The 22,140-nt window shown below is 36.8% G+C and overlaps 1 protein-coding gene across 1 annotated transcript in view; it reads left to right on the top strand.

Annotated features, from left to right (window-relative positions):
- The first annotated feature begins 7,422 nt into the window (after nucleotides 1-7,422).
- LOC104680735 (desmocollin-2-like) overlaps nucleotides 7,423-22,140 on the top strand; it is a 31,485-nt gene continuing 16,767 nt past the window's right edge. Inside the window, exons 1-3 of the mRNA XM_030932346.1 lie at nucleotides 7,423-7,522; nucleotides 8,281-8,502; nucleotides 8,967-9,112. Coding sequence (XP_030788206.1) covers nucleotides 7,462-7,522; nucleotides 8,281-8,502; nucleotides 8,967-9,112 — 429 coding nt within the window. The 5' untranslated portion in view covers nucleotides 7,423-7,461. The remainder of the gene's footprint in view (nucleotides 7,523-8,280; nucleotides 8,503-8,966; nucleotides 9,113-22,140) is intronic.

Here is a 22,140-nt window from a genome sequence, read left to right as displayed (position 1 = left end):
TATAATAAAAATGCCCAAAATACACATACTAAAATGGTGCCATTGCTCCATTATACTCAAAAATCAACTTTTTGTTTGTTTGTAAACTTTTTGTCAGAGATGTTCTGCTGAAAACGAAAAGGCCAAATAACAAGAATTCTGTAGCCTCTCCAATAGTAGTTTGCTTTTACTTTCTATTCCAGCTAGTAGTCTACAGATTCATATTGGAGGGTGTTAGCATTTTTGTTCTAAAACATTTTTCATATTAACAAATTAGACAACTCACCTTTTATTCCTCTATTATTTTAATTGTAATGTATTTTAAATGCTTAATGTTAGATATTTTCTTTTAAAAAAGAAAAATATCATTATAATTTTGTGTACTAGTCAAGATACTAGTGATTGCTGTTTTAAAAAATAACGTACGTATATATCACTGGCTAAACCCAATAAGCATTTCTTTGCCCCTTATGCAAAGAGTGGTGCAGGTTGGTGGGCTCTACTGTGTGGCACTCTATGCTGTGACTCAGGAATCCTAGACTACTCAGTTGTTTGGCTTTGCAGTGTGTTGCCTTGTGCTCCCAACCACATGAAGAGAAGTGAGAAAGACAGCATGTGGAAGGTACCCCCAAATTTTAATCATCATACTGAGAACTGATATAATGCATTTCCACTTGCATTTCATTTGCTAGCACATCCCACATAGCCTACTGCAGTAGCTATAGGGAAATTGGGATATATAGAGGGACATAGGAATATTGATAAGAATAAACAGTCCCTGCTAACTATCAAATTTAATAGTCAATGGTTCTGTTTTCTTATTTTTAAGTGGGAGACAAGTATATATTATCTGAGTAAAGAAAAAGCATGGAACATTTAATTTCAAGAGATCACATAGAGATCTAGGATTTATAAATATAAAATTATTAATCTGAGATACGAATTTCCATTTTGTTCAGTGATAATATGTGTGCATAATACTAAAGTTGCTGCTTATTCATCTAGTATAATAGCAATTCAATTCCCTTAGCCTCAGCAAGGATGCCAAATAATTTCTTATCTTACACACTTTTTCATCAATGTACTTTTCTTATTGGCAGAAGTGATTATTTAAAAGATCACATTTTAAACATCTATTGAATATTATCATCTGCATAAATCTAGATTAACATGTTATACCACATTTTTCTCATATTCTACTCATTTCAGAATTGAATGTCCTGAAAACATCCCAGTTGAAACTCTTTTAGTCTCTCTAACGTGTACAGAGGATGGAAATGCTCCCAATAACAATATAACATATCATTTGATTATGGATGCCTTTTCAAATGTAACATTTACCCTCACAAACAATGAACTGAGAGTAAGTATTTTTAAGTTGCTCTCTGGTTGTGTCCCTGTGATTAACCTTAGATAGAAAAATATTTTCATGATTATAAAATTCTTAATGAACTACAGTAATTCAAATAGCTGATGGCAGAATTTGTTCCTGGATTTTTAATTGAACCTTAAATTACCAACAACATATCTTAGTTTGAGATGAATGCTGGAATGCAGTTTTGATCTTTGGAACTGAACTAGGAAGGTTATACATTTCCTAAAACAAATGGCTGTGTAATAAAATACTGTCTATTTCTTTGGAATGTGTCAAAACTACTGAAACGGGTTCATTCCCTTGACCCCTATGCAGGACTTGTGAAGGGGGTGGCTCATTTACTCAGCCCTCAGCTCTAAACCCCTCACAGGATGGGGAGCACGCAGGTGAGCGGGTGTGGGGGCTGGGACTCATGCCTCTGGGCACTGGCAGGAGTACAGCTCTGTGCTTAACCATGGCGTCTAAGGGGGTACCTGTGACCCTGGAGCCCCAGAGGGCATGTGTTACAGTGTGCTCTTTTAGCTTTGCTGTAACATGTACAGCTTAAGTGTTTAACAGCTCAGTGGAGGGTCAGGGTGACAGCCTTTCACACCCATCCTCTTGGTACCTAAGTTCTTGTCCAGCATCCAGGAAGAATCAGGCCACACAAATGAACTGAAGAGTGGTGAACGTAGAATATTTTATTGAGTGGTGGAAGTGACTCTCAGTGGGATGGGGAGCTGGACAGGGGATGGAGTGGGAAGGTGGTCTTCCTCTGAAATTTGGCCCCAACCAAACTCTTCTCTGAAGTCCCACTGTCAAGCTGCTCTCTCTGATGTCCAGCTACTGCTTTTCTTCTCTCCTTCTCTGCTGCTCAGCCACTCTGCTGCTCTGCTGTCCCTCTGCCAGTGGAGCCTGAGATTATGGGTACAGGATGTGGGGTGGGGATGGTTTTGGAAAAGGCAACATTTGGATGGGAAAACAGGAATACATGTTCTCACTTTGGGCCATAGACCCAGGCTTGGGGGTGTGGCCTTAGCTGGGTACCACCCTCTTCTACCCAGTATTTCCCTGTCTCCTGTCCATATCACTACCATAGTTACTTTTAATAAATATAATCAATAACTATCAAAAATGGTGTATGAAGATAATATGCATACTTTGTTACTGTATTCTGGGATGTGCCATAGCTCAAATATTTTACCAATTAAAGAAATCTAGAACTTTATTTCCAATAAATTTTGAGACCTAAGTTAGGCTATATGTTGTTATACTCACATATTTTTAAAAGAATAGGTGGGGTTTGATTAGACATTGTGTTCAACAAAGATTCCTGGGTAATGGCTGAACATTGCTATGATAAAAGTTGTTCAAACCCATGTTGAGTTTGTTTTCATTAACAGATAAGAAACCAAACACGGTTTGGATGAGTAGACACAGGAAACAAGCACTTCTTTTTTACCTTATTTTGATACTGAATTCATTGCAAATGGACCTTTATCCAAGTTGCATTCCATACAAACCCCTAACATTATCATTCTCTGTCTTATACTTTGTGGCTGACATTCACAGAACCACTTTCACAATCTTAAAACAATGGATGTCCTTCACCTTGCTTTTAGTCCTGCTGTTCATGATATTCATACTGCTAGAAATTCCTCCTCAGTTATGTTGAGTCCCCAGTACTCACACACTTCTGCACAGCCCTCATGGCTTTGTTTAGAGATTGTTTCTTTTAAGAGCCATCCCTGATATTTCTTCTCCCTCTTGTCTGGATTAGGCACAGGCACATCTCATTGGGTTCTTGCAGCATTTTGTATCTCTCCCACCATAGAACTAATCACACATTCCATCTGTTTCTCCCATCAGATGGTAAAAGAAAAAAATCTGTTATTAAACTAGTTTCTGACATATATTCAAAGTTTTTAGATATATATATATATTGATTAATGAACAATGAATGGATATAAATCTACCATTTGGTAGAAGAAATAAGACCTAGTGTTTGATCAGTAGGGTGACTGTAGTTTACAATAATCCATTGTATAATTCAAAATAGAAGAAAATAATATAGATATTTCTAGCATAAAGAAAAGACAAATATTTAAGGTGATGGATGTCCCAATTACACTGATTTGATCTTTACAAATTATACAAATATATTGTTGCATGTACCCCCAAATATGTACATTATGTATCAATAAAAAGCTAAAAATGCTGAATGAGTAAATAAAATGAACAAAATTATACTGTAAAAGTCATTTTTGTAAGACATTGACAGGATTTAGTAACATTATTGCCAGATGCATCAATGCCACGTTTTCATAATTCCTTGCAATTAGAATATATTGTTGATATGACTAGAATATCAGAACAGATACTTGTAAACTACATATGTTACATTTGTATCCTGATAATGATGGAAAATAATACAATATCAAAAATATCCTCAATTAGGAATATGAAGATCATGGCATGCAAAACATTTCCTTGAATCTCCCTTATTCATGCAACTCTAACAAGAATAAAACAAATAAAACAAGCATACAAAATACATGAGTAAACAACAACAAAATTTTTGTAGTGGGCCTGTTCTAATTTGACTAAAACCGTAAAACCAGCCACATAAATTTCCTAGAAGCGAAACCATTGATACAGAGTATTTTATGATGGCTTTCTACCTTTGCCTGAAAATTATGAAAAATTAATCTTTATTAAATTCCCTGGCATATGGTATAACCTCTTTTTCTTTTTTTCCGACTATTATTGGAAGGAGAACAATAGCATTTTTCTCAAAGGGTGATTAAGTTCAGAAAAAGTCATAAAGTAGCAACATCCTTATCTTAAAGAAGCTAGAGAAAAGAAGCTAGTGTGTAAAAAAAGAAACTGACACAATTTTAATGTTTAGGGAATAAAACATTTACTAGAAGAACATAGAAAGAACATGTGTTTGGCTCTCCAATGATGTTTGAGTTTTAAACTCATAAAAGGGCATAATTAAAATACAATTTTTTAAAATTAAAAATAAAACATTTGTTCTTAGATGCCATACATTGGCATATATATTATATTAATGAGATAAAAAGATTAGCAATCACTCAAAACTATGATTTATAATAAGCACCAAAAATTTTTTGTTAAAATAATGATTACAGCTCTAGTAAACTAGTAGCTATTAACTTTAAATTTACCTTTACTCATGGAGGAATGATATTCACCAGGGTGCCAGTGATAGCCATATAATTGTAATGTTTAACAATGAATTACTATTTAATGAATCCAAATGATTTCATATGCAATATATTGAACTTATTAATAAAAAGGAATATTTCTTTAAGTCAGTATTACTAATCATGTATTTTATGAGGTTATTTCTCTTTAATGAGCATTGACCTGAAAAATCACCCCAATATATTTTTACTAGTCAATTCATTTTTAAAATTATTATTTTATGATGTAATATTTGATATTAGATAACATAAGTAACATATTTGCAAGTAATAAAGCATAGCAATAAAATGAACCCCTGAGCCCATCATCTCACTTCAGAAATTGAACATTACTAACAGCTGTGCTGCTACCCTTTGCCATCCCTTTGCTTGTCTTCTAGACACAACCAGTATTCTGAATTTTGTGTTTGTCATTGACTTGGGGATTTTATAGTTTTGTCATCAATGTACATATTACTAGATAGCCTTGTCATGTTTGCTTAGTTCTTGACCTTTAAAAAAGTGGTATACCTATGCAGTCTTCTGTAACTTGATATTTGATTCATTATGTGTTTGAGTCATTATTGTTTAGGGAGTACTTGTTTATCATATCTATCATCCATCTGTCTATCATCTATCTGTCTATCAGTCACTTAGTTGCTGTAATGTTCCATTATATATCTTAATATTCCATTGTATGACTATAACCATTCTCCCATTGGTAGAGATTTGAATTTCCTCCTGGTTTTTGTATGTTATGTATATCATTGTAATGAGCATTCTTGTGTGTTTCTCTTAGTGCCCCCAGATCAGAACTGCCATGTTATAATGTACTTAAACGTTCAGCTGTATGAGTTAGTGCTAAGTTGCCTTCCAAAGAGGTTGTACCAGCTTATACTGTCACCTGAAATGGATATGCATTGCTTTTGAGCAATATTCTTATAATAACTGCTACTGTCACATCGTTTAACATGTTTTTGCCTAATTGATAATCAGATTGCACATCATTCCATATATTCACCAAATATGTGAATAGACATTAAATATTTGTGTTTCCTTTGTGTGAAAAGCATAATCATGTCTTTATCCATTCTGTTTTGTTATTATTGGTGTGATATACTCTGATATTTTGGAAAATATCCTATATTTTCTTGTAAATATTTTTACAAGTGGCATTTCATATTTAAGTTTTTCTAAATGTAAAAGAACTTATTTTGTGGTCTGCAGTAAAGTAGGAAAGCAATTAATTATTTTTCACTATTTGGAGCACCTACTCTCACAGTGATATTTCTACGGAGACTTCTAATGCTATCTCTGACACATATAGAATTTCCATAGATGCTGTGTCTGCCTCTGGCTATTTCCTTATTGTAGTTGTAGTTCTTTTCATTGTTAAATTTATGTCTGTGTTTTCATATTCTCTTAATATTGATAGAAAAGGCATACAATAAATTTACAAAATAATTACTGGTGTAAATTGTTAACTTCCTGACTGATATATGATTCAGTGCCATTGTTCTCTTTGTTACTTTATCTATTTAGAATATAGACTACAGAATTCTAATATTGAAAAGCACCTTAGAGATTACTTAATATGCTACTTCGTTCACAAAAAACTATTTTGCCCCATTCGACTATTTCATTTACGGACTCTGATTTCTATAATTCTGGGAACACTGTAGAATTTTGAGAAAACAGTTTTATTCACCTATCCTTTTTGCACAAACTCAGTATCCGGTTGCTACACATAACTTCCCTCCTTAATAGGTATTGGCTGTTTGTTGAGAAAAAATAGTTAATGCGAATGTGGCTGAGGCACAAAAAGGCCTTCAGAAGAACTGAAGACACAGCACGCGATCACATTCTTTCCACTCCTCCCCTTGGATGGCCCCAGACGTACTCTAGGCTACAACCACCCTGAGGATTGTGAGGAGGAAGACTCTTGCCACTTCCCTTTGTATTTAATGTTATTAAAGATCCTGAAAGCATCATGCCTGCCATGCACATTCTTCCCAGGAGAGTAAAGTGAAAGAGCAAAAATATGAGATGCTTTGACCTCTCCCAGCAGAATGGATCTCAAGTTCTGTTTTTGTGTAATTTTGAAGCTTGCAATTCAAAGCTTGCTGCCTACAGATTATTTCCACTAATACTAACCCAGATCTAACTCATTCTGAAAGAACACAAATTCACGACGACTACTTTTTACACATCATAGTAACTATGAAGATAATGCATAAGAAAATGGCAGTCTATGACAAATGAATCAGTGTGAACAAATGCACATAAATATGATACCCTACTTTTGCTCTTAGCATACTTTTACAATGTATGGTAATAATTACAAAGTGCCAGAATATAAAGTAATATCATCTTAGTTTTGCAATAAATTTATAGTTGTATATTATATAAAACTTTGCAGTACAGAATCCACTAGCTACGTATACCTTGGAGCTCATGAAATGTGTTTTGTCCAAATTAAGATATGCTACAGTTTTCAATTAAGCAAAGAATTGCATAGAATTAGAATGAACAAATATGTAAACATCTCATCAATATTTTTGATATTGATTGTAATTTAAAATGCTAGCATTTGGGATATGTTTGACTAAAATACTTTATTAAAATTAATATTACCTGTTTATTTGTATTATTTTAAAATATGGCTACTAGAAAGGTTTAAATTTCATATGTGGCACACATTTATGACTCATGTTATATTCCTATTGGACAATGCTGTTCTAGAATATCATTTTTACTAATTCGTTACCAATATCAGTTTCGTATGTCTTCATTTTGGATTCATATAAATAACAAAAGAGATGTTTAACCAAAGAAAACAAAGTGAACCATTGATACACTGTTTTTCATCTACAGATTGGACCTAGACATCTGGATTTTGATAATGCTATTTTTGCAGGAATGCATTTCAAACATACATTGTTTGTGAAAGTGTCTGATGAAGGAAGTCCTGTACTATCAAGTAAGAAATTACTAATTTGAAATATTAAAATAGTTTGACATAGAAAACACCCAGTGCATTTAAAAATTGGGTCTCAGAAGTTTGTCGTATTTATAAGTATTCAAATAATCTGTTATAAAAAAGTATGCAATCCATTATTATATTAACTTATTTAGTGCTCATGCACAGCTATTTAAAAACTGAGTCTACATAAAAACAAACTAGAGAATGAAACCCAAATGTTTAATACAGCATATTACAGTTATTAAAATACAATGTCAAAAAATAAACATTTTTAGAATACTTGTGTATTTAAAATATTTCTCAAGGAATTATTTGTTTATTCTACTTTAGAGAAAATACTAATATTCAGATTATCATAGTAAATTGCATTTCTTTCATTATTATACTGAAGCATTTTGATTATATTTCAATTAGTGAATAGTTTGTCAGATTTTGGAAACTATGGTCTTTAATTCAGAATAGTAGCATTTATATATAAACACACTATAAAAGACAATTGCTTTGACAGGTGTTCGAAAAGAATCAATGGAATGTTTTACTCCTAAACTTATTTCCGAATGCTCTATGATTGGAAAGGTAATAATTTAATAAAACTTATCAGTATAAATGTATAACTTACACCCTGAGATTTTAGTATAAAATATAATAAATGTAATATAATAGGAGGTGTTAATTAAAAAGAAAAGATAAAAAGGATTATTGAAAAAGACACATTATTGCCTCAGCTGCATTTTTATGTGCTTTCTTTTCCATAGCAATTATTACAGTCATTGTAAGGGTGAGTCGCATAAATGAACTGAATCCAATTGGAACTGCATCAGCATTTACCTTCAGTGTATTTGAAAATAGTCCAATTGATACGCTAGTTGGAAAAGTTACATTTACTGATGCAGACTGGCCATTTAATAATATGAAATATACCATTGTTGGAGGCAATTTGGGAACACCTCCCAAATTTTACATTGAACCAGATACAGGTATTGTAAAAACGCTGATATCAATTAATCATAAAAGTAAAGATCTCATATACACTCATTGGAAATGTATTTTATTTAGAAACTGTGATCATGAGAACATCTTAAAAACTTTCTCTTGAACTATTTAATGTTCACCTGGATTTGTTAGCTGTATCCATAAATTCTTACTTACCTAAGGCAAAGCACTAAAGCTTTGATCTTTGCTATATTGATCTTCAGAAAGCCTATGCACTTGTGCTTTTCCATGTATCCAAGAATGTGACTTAACAGGTGAGTGAAATAGTGCATAGTTTAATACCTGTTATAATTACACTTTAGGGGTATGAATATATAATGAATTTATTTGTATTAGTTAATTTCTATTCATTATTGTAATAATTTCATTTGTAGAATTAACATTTTAGAATATATCGCAAATATTTACTAATCCTGGGATAACAGGTCTCCCTTTATTTTTGCATCAGGAGTGATAAAGCTATTAGATTCACTAGACAGAGAAACTGAATCACAGTACAAGATAGCTGTGAAAGTAACAGACTTGGACAACGATGCCATCCCTGATCCCCTCAGACAGAGAAGTGGTACTGCTCAGGTGACCATCAATGTTCTGGTAAGAATGAGTCACTGCTTGTGACATTGTTATCCCTTTGAAAGCACATTCTGGAGAAAGAAAAATGAGGGGAAGTTGTAAATGGTTATATTTCAGAGTCCTTGGTATGGATCTAAATTGAGAGAGTAGCATATTGGTCCAAAAATATTCTAATTGTAACATACATTGATACAATTGTCATTATATGCGAATTAACCTGTGTGACTTCTAAACTAATTTGATTGTCTTACAAATCTGAACTTGGATGAAGGGTGCTGATACCTCTGGTTGTATTTCAGAAGTTGTTGGAGGGATTATTTTGTGGTTAACCATATTTCCATAAGCAAGCAAACATATGTCCTAGAGCTTTAAGAAGTTACTTTGATACATTTTAATCCATTTCGGTGGTTTGTCTACCTCTTCTCACCCTCTCTGGTTTTCAACGAAGAAATATCTTAATATTTTTTACTAATAAAGATTCTGAGAGATCAGCCTCAGAGTCTCACAAACATGAAGTATAGAGGAAAAAAATTCTAAGTTTTTTTTTTTTAATTAATGCAAGAATATATTTTACTTGGCTTGTTCAAGGCTTACATCAATAAAATTCTGTACATTACTTTCATTGGCAGAAGCATATAGAAAGAAAAATTTGCTTTATAGGTAGTGCCAATTTTTTTATCTTATGATTTTGTTTACATTCTTTTTGGTACTTGAGAACAGTAAGAATTCTAACACTGGATCCTATGGAAAAGACAATAACTTCTCATAAAAAATATTTAAAACCACAAACATTGTTTAGAGCCTGTGCGTACTCTTGCATGGTGAACACTTTCATATGTGTTCTTAGTGAGCTAAAATAGTTAGCGGTCATGACTCAGTGTTACAATCCCCACTTTAGGCTTATTATGTCTGGAAAACACAATAAACCGGCCAAAAATCTTTGTAGGGAGAAATTTAATAAAGTGACTTGCATGGCTTCAACAATGACTCAGAGGATGTCATAAGCTAATAAACCTACTCTCCTTATGCCAGCTTTCAATAATAATCCCAATACACTCTAAGGTACAGTTTCTCAGTAGATGCCCTTCATAGTTGCACTTCTGCAAACTTACTAGTGTCACTTTCATTTCATGTGTGAATTCCTACATTCCAATAAGTATGAGAATAAACGATCTCTGTTCTTCATCTGTAAAATCATTCAAATTTGTTCTCTTATGGGACTAGAAGGATTGGTTCAGGAAAGAATACTTGATTTCTTGAGGGTAGGCAAAAGGCTATACATTGCCCACCAGCAGATGGGTTAGCTTAACATTGCTGAAGATATTGTTACTAAATTTAAATACCTTTTCTCTAAAAATACTTTCAACCAAACTTTAGGTAGAAGTTATCAAAATGCATCATTTAGAAAAAATAAGTTGAAGCCAAAATTCTCTAGTACGATAAAGTTTATTATACTACACTTTGTTCAAAAAAGACTGAAGCTGACATATGAAGGTACACACAATAGAATATTATTACATAAAGCCAGGGCAGATGGATGAATTTTATCTATAAGAATAAACAAATAACAAAATTTTATGTTATTTATAAATGGAAGTTTAATACTGTTTTGGACTGAATGATTATACCTCTCCTCTCAGTTGACACATTGAAGCCGTAGCTTCCAGTGTGACTGCATTTGGAAACTACTCGTACTTGTATTTGGAGGTAATTAGGATTAGATGAAGAAATGAAGGTGAGAACATGATGTGATGGTATTCGTGTCCTTGTAAGAAAAGACACCAGAGAACTTGGTCTCCCTCTCTGCCATGTGAGGACACAATGAGAAGGTGGCTACCTACAAACCAGGAAGGGAACCCTCACCAGAAACTGAACACTGCTCAACCTCTAGAACTGTGAGAAAATAATTTCTTTTGTTTAAGCCATGCTGTGTATGGTATTTTGTAATGGCTGTTCAAAGTATCCTAAGAGAAATACCAATTTGGGTTTAGCAAAAATGTTAGAAAGTTATAGTATTAAAATATACATTTCTAGTAAATGATAGATACATATATATATCAATGGAAAATAATAGTAAGTCTAGGATCCAAGTGATAAAATAGTATAGGTTAATGATAAATTATTACATAAATGTGATTAGAGTAAGAACCCATTTTGGAAAACAATGAACACCATTTCCTACTTTAAAAATATAAAAAATTAATATGTAATATAATCTTTAATATGAAGAAACATGAAAATAATTATGAAATGTTAATTTAGGAAGAGTCATCACAAGGCAAGCATCAATTGTTATTATATGCAAATTATCCTGTGTGGCATCTAAGCAAGTTGGGACCTCATGTAGGACAAGATTGGTAGGTCTAACTACAGAGACAGTTAACCTGTCTTCAGTCCAAAAATAGCATAAAGGAAACTAAAAAGGAAACAAAACATTAGCACAAATATATTTGAAGCATTTATAATTTCAAATATTAATATTTTAGTCAATAAAGAGCTTTTTATAAATCAGAAAGAAAAAATCTCAACAGGAATTGAAAGTTAATATATGAAAAATATTACCAACTTTACTAGCAAGTAAAGAAAGGAAAATGAAACAATCTAATTTCTATTTTTGTATTGAATTATAAAATAAAGCAGATGATATTTTTTGTTGGAAATGGTATGGGGAATTGACAGCTAATTTCTCTGGGAATTCAAATTGAATTGGCACTAGGTTTTTCTGAAGGTTTTTGGCAACACATGCAAATTAATATTCACATTTTATGTGTGAAGAAGCTCTTGTTTACAGAGTTAAATAATGAACCTAGCATGGTTATTGAAAGTAGAGCCAGTCCTTAGTCCCAGCCTTTTAGTCACAATACTCTTCTGTTTTTTGACAAAAACATAACCACAAAGACTACTCTCATGATTCCTGTGGTGAAAAAGTATCTGAAATCATAGCAATCATTATTTTATAAACATCTGGAAATCTTTCATAGATGATTTTCCATGTGATTAAATATTTTTCTCCACATGATCTCTATGTCTTGAAAATTTTAATTGAAGCAATTCTGGTACAGAGTGTCTACCTTTCGTTTCTAAAATAACAACAAAAGACTCCTAATATAGCACCCAAAAAAACACATATACACGATTCTGCTATGTCCTCCTAGATAAACTAATTTCCAAATATATGTTAGTTAGCACGTCTTAATGAGATAAATTTTACAGATGCCATTAGCTATTGCCAACTTCAAATTTGTTATTGCCAATTGATATATTGATCTGAAGCTCATGTTTCTAAGAAAACTCAAGTCATGATAATAAACTGCATTATGATAAACTGGTTGCTAGAAAATGCATATTTCACAGAAGCAGGAATTGGGTGGCACACGTCTTTGTTTTGACAAAATCAGGCACTAGATTTTCAAGTAACATTTTAAAAGGAAGGGAAGTTCAGCACACATCCCACTTTCATCCTACAAATAATTATCACCAGTTTTATTTGTTGTTGTTTGTTTGTTTTTGAGACGGAGTCTCGCTCTGTCACCTAGGCTCACTGCAGTGATCTCGGCTCACTGCAACCTCCGCCTCCCAGGTTCAAGTGATTCTCCTTCCTCAGCCTCCCAAGTAGCTGGGATTACAGGCATGCACCACCACACCCAGTTAAATTTTGTATTTTTAGTAGAGATGGGGTTTCACCATGTTGGTCAGGATGGTCTCCATCTCTTGACATCATGATACGCCTGCCTCCGCCTCCCAAAGTGCTGGGATAACAGGCATGAGCCACCCCGCCCGGCCATATCACATGTTTTATAATAAAGGCAATTCCTAACTACTGTGACTTTCAAGGATATTTGAAATCTCTCTTGGCTACTGTCATTACCTAATGACGTCTACACATCTGCTTTCTCCTTGGATCATACCACCAGCTTTAAGAACTCTGGATTTTGAATTCAGTTTAATGCATCCTTTACTCCCTCCTGTACCTCTTAGTATTCTTCTTATCCTTTAAAGCCCAATGCATTCGTTTTACATGAAGCCTCACTTTTTAAATACAGTACAAACGTTGGGCCAAACTGTATGGTAGTGCCTCTGGTCATTCTGAGAACTAACTTACCTGCTTTCAAAAAGCTTGCAGCTTGGTGTAGTTATTCTTATCCAGGTTGCATGTCACCCACTAAGATGCTCCATTTGGGATTGTAAGATCTACAAATTTGTTTCAAATGTAATTATAGATAACTCAAATTAAGCTATGAAAGAACAAATTGCTACTGCCTCCTGCTGTTGCTGATCCCAGTGTTAACGGTGGAGGGTGCCTCTTGCAAACAGCATTGGACAAAACACACAAAGCAAGGAAGAAATGATGGCTTTTACTGAAAACGAAAGTACACTCCACCATGTGGGAGTGGGCCTGAGCAGAGGGGCTCAAAGGCACCGTTACAGAATTTTGGGGCATTTAAACATCCACTACTTGAGGTACACCCTATGTAAATGAAGAGGATGAAGTAAAGTTACATTTACTTGGCCTACCGACCTATGGAGAGGATATTTCCTGTCATATCTGAAGTGTAAATTGGCTTATGTTCCCTGCCTCCAGACCCTATTTTCCTGCCTCATCTTCCCCCTGAGAGATGCGATCCCCATAAATCTTTGTGGGAGGCAGAGGGACCGATGATCTTTTTTCTGTAACTGCTCATACTGGCTTGAGGCATAGTCCCTATCTGTTGGGGATCACAGAACTCATCCTGCTCTATCTAGTGGAGGCAGGGTAGCTTCTTGATGGCCAGGGCTGGTGTCTTCACCTGGAACTGGCTGGAACCTTTGTTGCATGATCATCTGAAGGAGGATAGTCTCTAGGTGAGAGGAAATGAATTTGGTTAAAATATTTAATGGGAACTTCAGGGAGTGGATACCTATGCTGTCAGCAACGTTTGTTATAAAGATTTGCAGAAGAAAAAACAAAACTTGGTGTTTTCTCGAATCCATGTATTTCCTTAAAGTCTTAGCACAAAGACTCCATTTTGGTTTGGTTTGGTCTGTTGGGGCCTGGTGCATGAGCTGAGTCCAAAACAATGGCCTCCCAGAATTTTGTTTTAAAAATTCCCCCTTTTTGGTCAGGTTCTCACTTAGGTGAGAGTGTGACTAAAACTTAAGGCCTTAGCACCACTCTTAGTTACCATCATTTTGGGTTTCTGGTCTCAGCACGTCACTTATAGGTTACAGTGTCCTTATTGTTGCACATTTCTTTCAGCTCTTGTCATTCCTGTTGAAGAGAGACCATATGACGTTCTAGAGATGGCTGCAAGCATTTAAAACCTTTAAGAGAATACAACTCACCAGGGAGACTATTATTATGACTATTGGGAGGATAATACCAATAGTTCAGCGTATGCTCCTTACCCAGGGTCCCCATAAACCAAACCACCTAAAATTAAATAGATTAAAGAATGAGCTAAATGAAGAGTCTACTCTCTTGACTACGTGGTCTTTTCATTAATCCTCTACAACTGAATTTTTATAATCTGCATTTGATGTATTTCTCCATAGGCAACAAGTGTCAGCAGCCGCACAGGTACTTTTCTGTTTACTAAATTCTATTATTTAGCATAATTTTCACAAGAGAATTGAAAGTCTGTTGTGTGACGATAACCTTTAAAGTAGAATTAGCTATAGAGCCTATCATGAGGTATACATTTCTAATCATTGCTTCTTTTACTTTAAACCATGGAAAAAGGACCTAACAAATGATGCCCTTCTAGAAGAGTGAAGGCGTCCTGTCAGTGTACTCTTTAACCCATGATGTGGATTAAGAGAAAACTAATGTTTTGTTTTTGACTGATTATGAGGCAATGTATGTACCATTAAAGTTTCTTACCTACATTGGGCCTTCATCTTTATCTATCAAAGATAAGGTTATCCATGTATAAGGCTGGTGACCAACTCCTTCACAAATAAAAGTATAATCCCATAAGTGCACATAACAGAATGCTTTTTTTTCTTTGTAGAGGCATAAGCAAGAAAAAAAAAATTCAAAGAAAAGAGTTTCACGATAGTAAAAGTCTTAACCTGTGAACTTGGGAAAGGCTGTTCACATCAAGGATGCCATGTTCTTCTGGGGAGAAATGTCCCTGGTTAACTTTACCCTTGTTAAGGTTTTACAGATTATTGGTAAAATACAATCCAATGGGTACACAGTTCCAAAAGTGTGGTGGGATCTCAGTTGTGAAACTATGAACCCAAAGCCCAAGTTCCTGAAGTTTTGTTGTAGTGTGGATGGCAAGGACAGTCTTTCTCCGATGTTCTTAGAGGATCCAAACCATAAAAAGTTTTTTTAACCTGGTGAAAATACAGTGTAGCATAATAATCTGTTATAACATCAGCCCTCTTGCATGGGAAAACTTTTATACAACCAGAAAACATGCATTGACAGTGACAATTGAATGAAATCCCTTTACAAACTGTTTAAATGGCCCACCAAGTGACCAAATGTACATGAAGCTTTAATTATCTGCCCAGGAATATGGGATCAAGCACTGGTTATAAACTATTTAAACAATTTCAGTATCAGCTAGTTTAACATGAAAATCTGACAAAGTATTTTCTTGGTGTTTAGTTAATTTTTGTTCCCCTTGGGTCAGTAGCTTTATACAAGGAAATTTGGTTATATCTGTGGTTTACAATAACTTAGCATAATAACCATAATTATAATTGATAGCATATACTATTTTAGAAATCCCATACTATTTCGGAACATATATTAGTATTATTCACAAAAATATAACCTAAAGAAGACTGAACATTATTTTGGCAATTCCATGTACCTAAACATGACAAATAACCCTGCTTACCTCATTTCTAGATTTTTCAGGGGCCCTCTGATCCATCCAGAAAACCAGGCATTAAGAAAGACAAATTTGAAACTGAAGTTTGATTTTGGAATTCCATATTACCATAAAGTACTTATTTTGTCAAAATGATGATGCGGAAATTTTAAAGAAGCAAAAATCTTTTATAACCTTTTACAAAAAAATACTTTCTACTGTTTTTACACATCTTGCATGTAAAACTGTTTCTAGTTGTCTTAACTGCAAGTTACAGTGGCAACTCTTAGCAATTTTAACTTTAGTGTAAAACCTGGTAAGTTGTGTTCTAAGGTTTGACTATTTCCAGCATAGTTTAGGGGTGTGGCCAACTCCACATTTCTCCTGGCCTTATCTCTTGAAAAGCAGGCAAGTGAAACAATTTTCAAAAGCCAAAGAAGCAGTTTATGACCTGAAAACATTTAGAAAACCTAATATTTGAACATAGTTTAGACCACATATTTATATTTTGAATACACTGTATTTTACCAATAATCTGTAAAACCGTCTTTATTTCCCAAAGACTGCTAAAGTCATGTAAACTAAGAGGCACTACGTTTTCTACTTTTCTGGCAAAATATTTGATTTAAGCTCTTATTATTATTAAATCAATTAATTTAAAACTTTACAGAGGAGATTAACCAGTTTGCACAGAAAGAAAGAGACCAGAGATTGGTAAGAAACTTTTATCCTTTTGCTGGCATGCCAGGTTTCTGAGTTCTCTCTCCCTGAACAGCCTTAGTGACCCTGCTTGACTGTATGCAAACAAATATATTGCCATGAATCAAGAATATTCACAAATGGTTTACAAATTTTGGAGAAATTAAGCAGAGAGAGAGAAGTATGACTCCAATTCTATTTATGAAAGTATATTCAACACGCTTAAATTATTAGAAAGCCTAAAATCCAAAAAGTTAGTTTGTAAGGATAAAAAGTTGGTGTGCTCCATTAATTACTGCGGCCTGACCAAGGTACCTTAGGAATTCCAGATAAATGGAATGAATGATGACTCACTAGAAATGCATAGGAAACAAACTAACTATTCACAGAACCAAATACAAGCCTTCCACTAGAAACTAAAAAGCATCATGCTTTTATATATAAGGATACACAAGCAAAGCCAGAGGAGAATAAACAGCAAACAAATGAAAACTAGAAGCAAAAACAAACAGGAAACCAACCCTAAATTTTCCTGCTTAATTTACCCTGGAGGCTATAAGTGTTACCTAGGGCCCCCAAAACCCACATAATGAATATTTCATTCCTGACACACAATTCAGTATCCTTAAGTTCACCAATATCATTATACATTCTGTGCAATCAAGAAATCCACTTTAGACACATGACCAATAAGTACTCTAGCACTATCCATGCAAAACAGTAAACATAGCATGAAGCAAAGCAAGCATGTATGTGATATTTGGCTCTATGCTAAATCCAGCTTCATGCTTAACTATATGAAAAAAAGAATTGCCAAACTGCTGATGCATTTTTTATTATGATACTTCTCATTTGACTTTAATCAAGACCAAGAGCTTTAACTATGAACATGTTAGTTAGCAAAATGTCCCCAATTCTTTATCAGGTTCTTAAGAATATTTTATTATATAAACTTTTTCCACATCTTTCTCCCTTAATGATTCCTTACTACATTGTTTCATAAATAACCTTTTTAAATCTGTAATTTAACTTTTAGATAACTTTTGAATTAGACAAAATTATTCTTTTTCTACTGATAACAAAACTCTTTCTGGCACATTTTGTATACAGAATTACGTGTTAACCAGAATTTTATCCTTAGTAAACTAAAACTTTAGTGAAACCCTAAAAAGCAAGAAATCCTGAACTATTAGATATGGGCATTTATAGATAAGAATGCCACAATTTTAGTAGCATACTTGCCCATATTACAACACTTTCTTAATTGGAAATGACCCAGATATTAAATGAGCATTAAGCATAACTTAAAGATTTTAATTTACGCAAAAAGTTTACCTCAAACATTTATCCCAATCACTGTACTTAATTTTTTACTTTTAATAAGGGAGACATGAGATATCAATCAACATATGTAAAATGAACCTTGGTTTGGTCCTGAAAGGCAGGACAACTCAAAGTGGGAGGGGAGTTGGGGCTTCAGGTCACAGGTGGGTGTGAGAGGAATGGTTGCATTCTTCTGAGTTTCTAATTAGCCTTTCTGGAGGAAACAATCAGATATGTATTTATCTCACTGAGAGTTTGAATAGAATGGGAGGCAGGCTTTCCCCAAGCAGCTCCCAGCTTGAATTAACACTGACATTTTAAAATATCTAGCAGAGACAAACATAAAATTCAGACAAAAATGTATGCTGACAATTCTGACGGCATTTCTATTTTTATTTCACCAATAATTTCAAAGCTAGCTTGTTTAGTAAAGTTACACTTTGCATCACGTGAACTTGAAAATTGCTTACACTTATTATAAGATAATTTTGGTAAAACATATAATAAGTGTACATACAAACAAACACATCTTGACATGTATATGCACACAAATGAAGATCTAGTAGCTTCGAACCTTAACCATGGGATAGCAATACAAGCTTGCTGGTTTTACTTTGCCCCAGTAGATAATCCAATAAAGGCTGTGAACCAAACTTTCTGGTAAAGCATTCTCCATGGCAGTTTGATTTTTCTGTTTCTTTCTTTTTTTTTTTTTTTTTTTTTTTTTTTTGAGATGAAGTCTTGCTCTGGCTGGACTGTAGTAGCCCAGGCTGGAGTGCAGTGGCACAATCTCGGCTCACTGCAACCTCCACATCCCAGTCCCGGTTCAAACAATTCCGAGTGCAGGGCCTGCGGAGCCCGCGCACACCCAGAACTCACGCTGGCCCGCGAGCACCATGCGCAGCCCCAGTTCCCGCCTGCGCCTCTCCCTCCACACCTCCCCGCAAGCAGAGGGAGACGGCTCCGGCCTCGGCCAACCCAGAGAGGGGGTCCCACAGTGCAGCAGCGGACCGAAGGGCTCCTCAATTTGCAGTAGAGATGGGATTTCACCATGTTGACCAGGCTGGTCTTGAACTCCTGACCTCATGATCCACCCGCCTCGGCCTCCCAAAGTGCTGGGATAGCAGGAGTGAGCCACTGCACCTGGCCTGGCAGTTTGATCTTTAAAGGCCAAACCTCCCCAGACTCCAAAGAGCCCTGGTGCCAAACAGAACCAAAGGAGGGTGTCACACAATCAGTCCCCATGCTTAGAACCTCAGAACAAAAGCCTGGATACATGCAATGCCATTCTGCTTCCCCATTCAACAGTAAACTCCAGATTCCAAACAATGTTGGGGCCAAACAGCATTGCAACTGTGAGAGAAAATTCTAAGGAGGGCTTAGTACAAGACCTCAGAAACTCTGCGGAGAACAGAGAGCATCCCCTTGGGGCAGGTTGAGGTCTGTAGGAACCCTGGAGCATCCTCCTGTGGGGTCCAATCTGACCTTAGGTGGGTACCAGTGGCGCATGCCGGTTTTCCCCTCCAGAGCATACTATGAGCTTCCTAAGAATAGCCATGAACTGTAACTGTGTCCAGAATTGGTGGGTTCTTGGTCTCACTGACTTCAAGAATGAAGCCACGGACCCTCACAGTTAGTGTTACAGTTTTTAAAAATGGTGTGTCCCGAGTTTGTTCCTTCTGATATTTGAACGTGTTCAGAGTTTCTTCCTTCTGGTGGGTTTGTGGTCTCACTGGCTTCAGGAGTGAAGCTTCAGACCTTCATGGTGAGTGTTAGAGCTCTTAAGGTGGCGCATCTGGAGTTGTTCGTTCTTCCTGCCCGGAGTTGTTCATCCCTCCTGGTGGGTTCATGGTCTCGCTGGCCTCAGGAGCAAAGCTGCAGACCTTCATGGTGAGTGTTACAACTCATAAACGCAGCGCTGACACAAAGAGTGAGAAGCAGCAAGATTTATTGCAAAGAGCAAAACAACAAACCTTCCACAACCTGGAAAGGGACCCAAGCAGGTTGCCGCTGCTGGCTCTGGCAGCCTGCTTTTATTCCCTTTTCTGACCCCACCCCCATCCTGCTGATTGGTCCATTTTGACAGGGTGTTGATTGGTGCATCTACAAACCTTGAGCTAGACACAGAGTGCTGATTGGTGCATCCACGAATCCCAAGCTAGACACAGAGTGCTGATTGGTGCACTTACAATCCTTTAGCTAGACATAAAAGTTGTCCAAGTCCCCACCAGACTCAGGAGCCCAGCTTGCTTCCCCTAGTGGATCCTGTGTCAGCGCCAGGCACCCGCACTCAGCCCTTGGGCAGTTGATGGGACTGGGCACCGCGGAGCAGGGGACGGTCCCAATCAGGGAGGCTCGGGCCATGTGGGAGCTGGTGGGGGGGGGGGGGGGGTTGCTCGGGCATGGTGGGCTGCAGGTCCTGAGCCCTGCCCCGCTGGGAGGAGGCTGACGCCCGGAGAGAATTCCAGTGCAGTGCGGGCAGGCCGTCAGTGCTGAGGGATCTGGCTGCACCCTTGGCAGCTGCTGGCCTGGGTGCTAAGCCCCTCACTGCCCAGGGCCGGCGGTGTTGGCAGGCCACTCCAAGTGCGGGGCCTGCCCAGCCCGTGCCCACCCGGAACTCACGCTGGCCCGCGAGGGTCGGGTGCAGCCAGGGTTCCCACTGGCGCCTCTCCCTCCACCCCTCCCTGCAAGCAGAGGGAGTTGGCTCCAGCCTCGGCCAGCCCAGAGAGGGGCTCCCACAGTGCAGCCACGGGCTGAAGAGCTCCTCAAGCGTGGGCAGAGTGGATGCCAAGGCCAAGGTGGCACCGAGAGCGAGAGAGGGCTGCTAGCACCTTGTCACCTCTCATAATGAGAACTGAATACCAGGTGGGCCTTTTTGTCCTTAGCCAGTTTAGCATGATAAGGGAAGAATTTAGCATAAGAAAAGAAGGTTTAAGTTCCCTGAAACATGTGTGAGTTTGCACTGAGGTGCACCATGCGCAGGGATCAAGGAACACCTGCAGAAAATATTTTTTTAAAAGTCCTTCCCCTTTTGCAGCAGAGCAATTATAAACAGCCACTGAAAGACTGAAAAAGAATGAAAGGAAACAAAAATCAAAAAGACCCAGACTACAAACCTGGTGTTGGCAGTTAGGCACCTCCGCATGGAAACCCCTTAGTTTCACTGGCCATGGCCAGAAACCTGCGGTTGCTTCCATGTTTACGCGCTGCCCACAAAGAGTCCCAGGTTGGAAAGGAAAAGAGAGAGAGAAAGACACACACGCACACACAGAGAGAGAGAGACAGGCAGAGAGAGAGAGAGAAAGAGAGAGGGAGAAATTCCCCTGTATGGAGCAGAAAGGAAAAGGAGAAAGGAGAAAAATCCCAAACTTTGGGCTAACCTCTTCCTCCTGGCTGGCTCTCCAAAATACCTTAACAGTGGAGGGTGTCCAGATTCCTGGTTTCTTGAGCAAAGAATTGAACAGAATGCACAAACAGAGCAAGGAAGGAATGAAAGGTTTTATTGACAATGAAAGTATACTCCAGGCCGGGCGTGGTGGCTCAAGCCTGTAATCCCAGCACGGGCCGATCATAAGGTCAGGAGATCGAGACCATCCTGGCCAACATAGTGAAATCCCATCTCTACTAAAAATACAAAAATTAGCCAGGCATGGTGGCACATGCCTGTAATCCCAGCTACTCGGGAGGCAGAGGTAGGAGAATCCCTTGAACCAGGTAGTTGGAGGTTGCAGTGAGCCGAGATTGCACCACAGCACTCTAGCCTGGCGACAAAGTGAGACTCCCTCTCAAAAAAAAAAAAAAAAAAAGAAAGTACACTCCACAGTGTGGGAGAGGGCCTGAGCATAGGGGCTCAAAGGCCTTGTTACAGAATTTTGGAGAGTTTAAGTACCCTCTACTTGGGGTATGCCCTATGTAAATGAAGAGGATGAAGTAAAGTTACAAAGTCATTTACTTGGCCTTCGCTATATGGAGAGGATATTTCCTGTCATAGCTGAAGCGTGAATTGGTCTTATGTTCCCTGCCTCCAGACCCTATTTTCCTGCCTCACCAGGAGCACCGTAATCAGCAGTATTAAAATTTACAATTTATTTCCATTTTCATGTAGAAGGTAAATATTCCAAAGAATTTCCTGGCAGAAAACACTTAGAAATGTATGATGGAATATAACTATCCTTTAATGTGGAAATTTGACCTAAAAATAATTAGGGCACATTTCAGAGG

Source organism: Rhinopithecus roxellana, chromosome 6 (genome assembly GCF_007565055.1).
Source record: "Rhinopithecus roxellana isolate Shanxi Qingling chromosome 6, ASM756505v1, whole genome shotgun sequence".
Taxonomy (NCBI): domain Eukaryota; kingdom Metazoa; phylum Chordata; class Mammalia; order Primates; family Cercopithecidae; genus Rhinopithecus; species Rhinopithecus roxellana.
This window is presented reverse-complemented; position numbering and strand designations above follow the sequence as displayed.